This window comes from Notothenia coriiceps, unplaced genomic scaffold (assembly GCF_000735185.1).
Source record: "Notothenia coriiceps isolate Sejong01 unplaced genomic scaffold, NC01 NC01_scaffold00027623, whole genome shotgun sequence".
In the NCBI taxonomy this organism is placed as follows: Eukaryota; Metazoa; Chordata; class Actinopteri; order Perciformes; family Nototheniidae; genus Notothenia; species Notothenia coriiceps.
This window is the reverse complement of record NW_011360324.1, coordinates 1,385-9,257: the sequence shown is the minus strand read 5'-3', so window position 1 is coordinate 9,257 and position 7,873 is coordinate 1,385. Positions and strand designations below refer to the sequence as shown.

At 42.6% G+C, this 7,873-nt stretch overlaps 1 protein-coding gene across 1 annotated transcript in view; it reads right to left on the bottom strand.

Annotated features, from left to right (window-relative positions):
* usp32 (ubiquitin specific peptidase 32) overlaps positions 1–7,322 on the bottom strand; it is a 13,456-nt gene extending 6,134 nt beyond the window's left edge. The window contains exons 1-8 of the mRNA XM_010785373.1: positions 7,128–7,322; positions 6,212–6,386; positions 5,985–6,136; positions 4,578–4,689; positions 4,287–4,486; positions 2,967–3,151; positions 2,261–2,347; positions 1,970–2,090 (exon numbers count right to left, since the gene is read on the bottom strand). Of these exons, the coding sequence (XP_010783675.1) occupies positions 1,970–2,090; positions 2,261–2,347; positions 2,967–3,151; positions 4,287–4,486; positions 4,578–4,689; positions 5,985–6,136; positions 6,212–6,386; positions 7,128–7,322 (1,227 nt within the window). The remainder of the gene's footprint in view (positions 1–1,969; positions 2,091–2,260; positions 2,348–2,966; positions 3,152–4,286; positions 4,487–4,577; positions 4,690–5,984; positions 6,137–6,211; positions 6,387–7,127) is intronic.
* Between the last annotated feature and the right edge of the window lie 551 nt (positions 7,323–7,873).

Here is a 7,873-nt window from a genome sequence, read left to right as displayed (position 1 = left end):
AGCTTCGATTAATAAATAAATAAATAAATGAATAAAATAGAATTATGACTAAATATTACAGTGTATACGACAGATCATGATTATTGCACAGTGGGGATATGGTGAGTTATTTGTGTGTGTTTAATGTCCTAATGGCCCATGGGAAGAAACTGTTTGTGAATCTGGAGGTGCGGGCTTTCAGTGAACGGTAGCGCCGGCCCGAGGGCAGCAGGTCGAACAGATGACTGGCTGGGTGGGATGAGTCCTTCAGGATGGTACTGGTCCTCCTGAGGCAGCGTGAGCTGGTGATGTCTCCCAGGGAGGGCAGAGGGCAGCCAATAATCCTCTGGGCCGTGTTAATGACCCTCTGCAGAGCCTTCCTGTCGGCAGCCGAGCACCCTGCATACCAAGCAGAGATGCAGTATGTGAGGACGCTCTCAACTGTAGAGTGATAGAAGGTCTCCAGCAGCTTCTGATTCCAATGGTTCTTCCTGAGTAGTCTCAGGAAGCAGTCGCTGCTGGGCCTTCTTTATCACTGCCGTGGTGTTTGTGGACTCCCAGGAATTTAAATGAAGGCACCCTCTCTACGCAGTCCCCATTAATGTACAGGGGGGCGTGGTCTATGCTGGTTCTCCTGAAATCGATAATAATTTCTTTAGTTTTTATTGAGTTTAGCAGTAGGTTGTTGACCGCGCACCACTCAGTCAGTTTCCGGACCTCCTCTCTATAGGTTGTCTCATCACCTCCTGAGACGAGCCCGATGACGGTGGTGTCGTCTGCATATTTAATTATGGTAGGTGGGAGAGCAGTCATGCGTGTATAAGGCATACAGGAGTGGACATAGCACACAGCCCTGGAGAGAACCAGTGCTGAGTATTAGGGTGGAAGAGAGATGTGAGCCCAGTTTCACACATTGTGGTCTGTTTGTGAGGAAATCCTTTATCCAGGCGCAGGTGGAGGGGGGCAGGTGGAGGTCAAGAAGTTTATTGATGAGGATGTCAGGGATGATGGTGTTGAAGGCTGAGCTGTAATCTATGAAGAGAAGCCTAGCATAGTTTCCTGGATGTTCCAGGTGGCTTAGTGTGGTGTGGAGGGTTATGGCAATGGCATCCTCCGTGGAGCGGTTTGGCCAGAAGGCAAACTGATGAGGATCAAAGGCTGGTGGGAGGCAGGCCTTGATGTGATGTGAGACCAGCCGCTCAAAGCATTTCATAATCACCGATGTTAGGGCAATGGGCCTGAAGTTATGTAGGCTGCTGTTGTCTTTGAGTTACAGCAGTAACCCGAAGAATTTCGAGTCGTACGGATAAAGTCCGTGGGGGAAGATAGATTTTGCGCGGAGGACGAAAAACACGATAAATCGCGTTTTTCCAACGCCAAATTCAAAATGGCCGACTTCCTGTACGTTATTTTATAGTCCTCCAAGACGCTTTTTGGTCCGTCTCCGCACCCTAGATATGCGTAGCGAGTTTCGTTCGTTTACGTGAAAGTTAAAGTAGGGGGAGTTAACGTTAAAAATTGAAGTGGGCGTGGCCTATGCAATTTTTGACGCAAAGTTCCGGAACCAATTAAACACTACGCCCACCTCACTGTAGTCGCATGGGCTACCTACTGCCATGATTTAGGCCACTTTTAATGGGCTTTTGCCCCTCGTTTTCCCTGTTTTTTGTGGGTTTTGCATGGTTATCTAAATTGATCGTAACGATATCAATTATGCGCGTTGCAGTCACGTGGGCTCGCGCGGCCTATCAGCCGTCATGATTTCCGAACCTTTTCTGTGCTTTTGCCGGTCGTTTTCCCGGGTTTTGGGTGTTTTTGGGTGTTTTTCGCAGGTTTATCGGTCGCTGCGCGACCGATTTCAATAGGGTCTTCGCCGACCTCTGGTCTCAGACCTTAATAATAATAACTGACGTTTATATTGCGTCTTTCATAAACCCAAGGACGTTTAAACAGGTGTGTGTGTGTGTGTGTGTGTGTGTGTGTGTTTTACCCTCTCCTGGGAAGTCTGGTAGCGGAGGTGCAGGGCGGTTGGGTCCCAGTCCACAGCTATGTAAGCATTTCCTACAGAGGCTCTGTCCTCTGAACACTCTATTGTACAGCCTCGACAGAACCTGGGAAAACAGATATCATGCATTCATTTTGCAGTATTTTATACATTAAATGTTTTATGATAAATGTTTATGTTACATACTTGCTCTAATCAATTAAAATAGGATCATTTCAAATCAAAATCTAGACAAAGTGGTCTTAAACCAGCAGATACATGGTTTGGGTGCCTTACCTGTACCAAGGACACCAGGCACAGGAGGTGCCGTCCTTTCCCACCACCCGTAGAGTGAAGGGGTATTGGTAGCCCATACTGTCGTCACTGCAGGTTAGAAGAAGATCAAATCAATTCAAGTACACTGTTAGTGCAGATGTCAATATTTTGAAACTGCCTTCTGCTTTTATATAATAATATATAATAACCCTTGATTCTTATTGTCTGGATCGGCTCAGGTCATTCCTAATATCTTCACTGCTACAAAAAGTCTGTGACAATTTCCTCCCTGTTATTTAAGTGCTAAGATACTAGCCTTGTATTGTGTTTAGCTAGCTTAGAAATGTAGTATGGGAGTGTAAATATGTAGGTATGTGTGCTCAGATGACAGCATAAAGAAGTGGCAGATTTGTTGGTATGTATATAGAAGACATTTTAAAGACGATTATTCTGGCCTTTTTTTGTAGATAAAGATAGATGGATATGAGAGGGGAAAAAGTTGTATATAAGCATGTATTGTTTTTAATATAGCTTTTGTGATGGTGTAGGGTACCTAACGGGAATTAGGATATTACGCTGTGCAGATGACGTTAAAGGCTTGTGATTTAGTTATATTGGTATCTTTGTCTTCGATCTGTGGAAGGAGGGAATAAATGCCAACCTACATGTAGGTCTGGTGAAAACTAAAACATGTTGGAAGGAAAATGGAGAAGAGGTGTGTTCGTACCAGTCCTGGGCGTGGTTGCTGGCCTCCTGTGGGGGGAGGGGGCTGGCCAGGCGGGACACTTGGATCCAGACGGCGTCGTACAGATCCTTCTTACTGGTGTGGACAGTGCATGGAACGATGAGCGGCATGCCAAACAGACTGGCCCGGTTCTTCTGAGAGGACAGGAAGTACAGCTCCGTACGCATCTGAAGGGACAACACAAACAGGAAGTTATATCATTTGGGACTTACCGTAATTTTCGGACTATAAGACACACCTGAATATAAGCCGCAGCAGCTAAATTGAATGATGTGTACATATATAAGCCGCACTGGACTATAAGCCGCAGGTGTTTTAATGTTTAATTACCATATGTAAGGGTTCGTGCACAGAGGGGATTGTCGGGAAAGAGATGGCTGTTTGAGGAAGCTCCCATTTATTAACATTTCAACAAACAAGTTGCATATTTGCATAACGTATTCAAGTGTTACCATTTAGTGCAATAGTAGCTACAGAACATGTACTGTGCTGTGTAAACTGTACTGTATCACATAGCGTTTCAGACACACAAACTTTTCAACTTTCAAACTTAAACGGTGCGCTCCCAGCGCACGTACCGGCAGTGATCTACAGCAGTGGTTTTCAACCAGTGGTACGGGGACAAACTGTCTGTCTGTCTTGCTCTCGTTCTGTCTCTCGTACCACACTCGGTTCCACTTTTACTTTTGCGCGCTACCTGTCTCACTCTTTTCTAGTGGCTGTTAGCTGTAAAAATCCATAGATTAGCCGCACCGTTATATAAGCCGCAGCGTCGAAAAATGGGAAAAAAGGCGCGGCTTATAGTCCGAAAATTACGGTACATAGTATACCTAACATCATTCATCCATTCATTTCTAAATAAACATTATATTTATTGAATCTGTTTGTCCATATACTGTATAGGTCACTCAAAGTAGAAACACAAACTAGCAGAATATAAGTACAAATAAATCAAGAAGCAGGCCTTGTATAATATGAAACCTTCGTTTTTTTTATAATAATAAAAAAACAACATCCATCCATTATCCATCTTCCATCCATCCATCTTCCATTCCTCCCTCCAGCCATCCATCCATCTTCCATTCCTCCCTCCCTCCATCCATCCATCTTCCATTCCTCCCTCCCTCCATCCATCCATCTTCCACTCTTCCCTCCCTCCATCTTCCATTCCTCCATCCATCTTCCATTCCTCCATCCTCCATTCTTCCATCCATCCATCTTCCATTCCTCCCTCCATCCATCTTCCATCCATCCATCTATCAATCCATCTTCCATCCCAGCACGCTGCTTTCGTTTTCCCACCATCTTTCTGTGCATGGCGATGATGTATCCAATGAAGGGGCTCTCCTGCATGGGTGTGATGTGTCCGTTGGAGACCCCGTTGGCGAAGGGCGTCTCTGGGTTATAGGGCACAACAGTGCTGGGCCCACCGTTGGGGATGAGGACGGGCTTGTTGCCTAGGTCACCGTTAGGAGCAGAGCCGTTGGCTAACGGGGTTACATCTAGTGAAGGGGAAGAGCGAGGAGGTGAGAAATCTGTGGATTCAGACAGAGAGATGTTCATGAGAGAGCAATGACCGAGGGTGAGGCTCACCTGTCAGCGTGGGCGAGCACAGAGACGTTGGGGAACCTGGCACCGGGATCTCAAACGCACACAGGAAGCCGTTCACAGACAGACGCACCTTGTGGTTGTCCTGAGGAAAGGTCTTGACACAAAGACAGACAGTAGCAGATTAGCATCATGCTCATGCTATGGTTAAACACATTGTTGTGAAACAAGAAAAAAGGAGTGGAAATGGGTTGAAGACAATCTGTATTTATGAAAATGATGTAACCTTTTTTTGTTTTAATTTTAGCATATTGTTTATTGTTTATTATATTATAACTTAGTACTTTTTTAGCATATTGTTGTGTTGTTTGTTTATTATATTATAATGTAGTACTTTTTTTAACGCATTTAAGATATGCAACACTAAGCTGTCTGTGGTTCTTTCCTGCTGTAACGCTGCAAATTTCCCCTCTGTGGGACTAATAAAGGTATTCTGATTCTGAATATAGACTATATATGTGAAACCTTCTTCCCTTTCTAAGACTCTAATACTAGAGACTCACACTGGTCAAGATTTACTTTTTTTTCACTTGCCCTGAGAGGAGATCAGGTCACATTTGTCCAATAACATAAAAACGTAATTTAAATTTTGTGTTAATATTTATCTTAGTAAATCAATAGGAACAAGGACAGGACACAGTATGTATTTTATAATATCATTTTGTATCACAATCATTACAGTGGAACATAGAAAACATTATGTTAACTTTGTCTAACTATGTAAATAAGAATGCAACAACTAAAGTGAACTCCAATAGTCAAAAGGCTAACATCTGTAAAAGCTGCAGTGATGAGAAACCAATACCCTAGAAGCCATATACTGCTGTGTAAATAAAGGCATTGAACCGAAATAGTAAGGACATGCTTTATATAGAACAATAGCAATTGCAGTAGATGAATAATATTTAGAATAATCCAACCAAAAAAGAATTCTTTATTAAGTACAATACAGCTGCCTTTATGTTGGTGGAAATAATATCAATGATGCAGTTGCCTGCACAGTGGTCAATGAAGCCAAGGTTGTTTGTAAATGAAACCTGATTATTTCAGATGTTGATCTTATTTGCAAGAGTAAAAGAATCTCAAAAGAGTAAATGAAGCTTTAGTTGACATCGTTGTTCGAAACGGTCTTCAATGCTTGATCTTTCTTTCCTTTTTAATATAATGATGCTTTGCAAACGCAAGTTAGCATGTCATCAGCCCTACATCTTATGCATCCACCCCAAAACAAAGTATATGTTGAATTTTGTTTGTGAAGTGTTTTTTTTTTTTACATAATTTGGGTTAACTGGGCCTTTAATCTGATATTTTTATGTGTTGAAGGACCCTAAACATAATCTTGCTTCCTGCCCTTGAAGTGTTTAAAACGAGGCCTGCAGTGTGATGTTGTACCTTGATGTTGGAGGTGTGGACCTCAGCCAGGAGGATCTGCTCAGGCTTCAGACTGCACAGCTCACTCAGCTGTTTCTTCAGCCCTGTGTACTTCTCATCCATATTCAGCCGCAGGCCGTAGCGCACAGGGGTGGAGCCGTCCAGTTTAATGACTGCAAAAATAAACACAACATTATACCTTGTTCAGGTTATTTTCAAAGAAGGGTACTTTCAGAATCTCCCCTCACCAGTGATCTCCAGATGCATGGAGCTGTCCATGGGCAGGGGCAGGGACAGGAAGTTGAAGGGGTCGAAGCGAGCGCTGATGTGTCCGCACGTCTTGCACTTCACCTGGGACTTGAGCTGACCGTGGAACAGATCCACCACGATGGAGCGGTTCCTGCGCAGGTGGTTCTCCCACGCCTTCAGGGAGCAGGAGCATGGACACACACACAGAACAGTCAGATCACACAAGTCCTACCTCAGCAAAAATACCTAATTAAAGTAGAGCTTGGCTGATTAGACTCTTATAATGGACTGCAGAGGAAAGGACAGCTTATTAAATCAATCTCTCTCCAATGAGGGGAGTGCTCCACTCTCAATTGAAACGGTAGCATTAAGTGTTCAGAGAGTTGAAATACTAAAGTCATACAGTACTTGGCCTATTCGGTTTTATAGCTTTTACTCTATTTATGTAAGCGTAGTTTTATTGATCCAATTGTGGGATTATTTTTTGTCACAGCAGCATAGAAAACAAGGCATTGCACATGAGTTACAAATTAAATAAAAAACAAGGTACAAGATTATGGGGCTGAATCTGGGTTTGTTTTTTCCAAATGATCATCAAAGCAGATTTAGCTCCATATAAGATATGTACAAATAAATGAATAAGGCTTATTGTAATTATTTAGTTATTGTGTAATTTATTAAAATGTTGCAAATGTAAGATATTGCTTGCTATGTCAAATGGAAAAATATATTGAACCTTCATTATTTTTTAACAGATGCCTTTTCTTTAAGTTATCCTCGAAACCTTTGACTGTGATTTTTTCCTTCTTTCTATGCAGAGATACGATACTCTGTCCGAAACCGTTACACTACAGTGATTGGAGAAGTATTCCTTTCATTTGTGGACCATAGTAGTTGATCAGCAGTGTCTCTGACCTCAGAGGCCACCTCCCAGTCGGGCCGCCCGTCGCTGTCCTTCAGCTCCACGTAGGGCTTCTCATGGACTCTGTTCAGGTCTTCATGGAGACCGTCCAGAAGGAAGGCCAGCAGCTCCTGGGAGTCCTGCTGCTGGAAGCCGTTAAAGCGTGGGGCGTACTTTGCTATTGTCCACTGGGGAGGAAGCGATGACATCACAACGTTTATTTCAACAAACAAACCCGTTAAAGCCTTTTAAAGACAATTATTAAAATAACTCCGGTACCAAGTAGGATCAGCACATAAAGTGGTGCTGGTAGTACATTTAATATCATACTTGAGTACAATTTTGAGGTACTTGTACTTTACTTTAGAATTTTCATTTAATGCTACTGTTCACTTCTACTCCACTACATTTTGGAAGCCAATATTATACTTTTTACTCCGCTACATTAATCTGAAAGCTTCTTTACAGATTCAGATTATTAGCTTTAAAAAAAGTAAATTGTACATTGTACGTTATCTAGCTGCAATACACTATGTCATTTAAATGAGCTCCACCTTTAACTGCTGTGATGACAAGGGTTAGGGTTCTGTTGCTTCAGAAAATATTTTTAATGCGGGACTTTTCTACTTTTACTTAAGCATACAATCTGAGTATTGCCTTTAAAACTGCAGAAATGTGAAGAGAAAAAAACTACAATACCTGACCAGACCCAGAACCTGAGTTTAAATCAAACAGATGCTACACTAAGAGACATAACAAC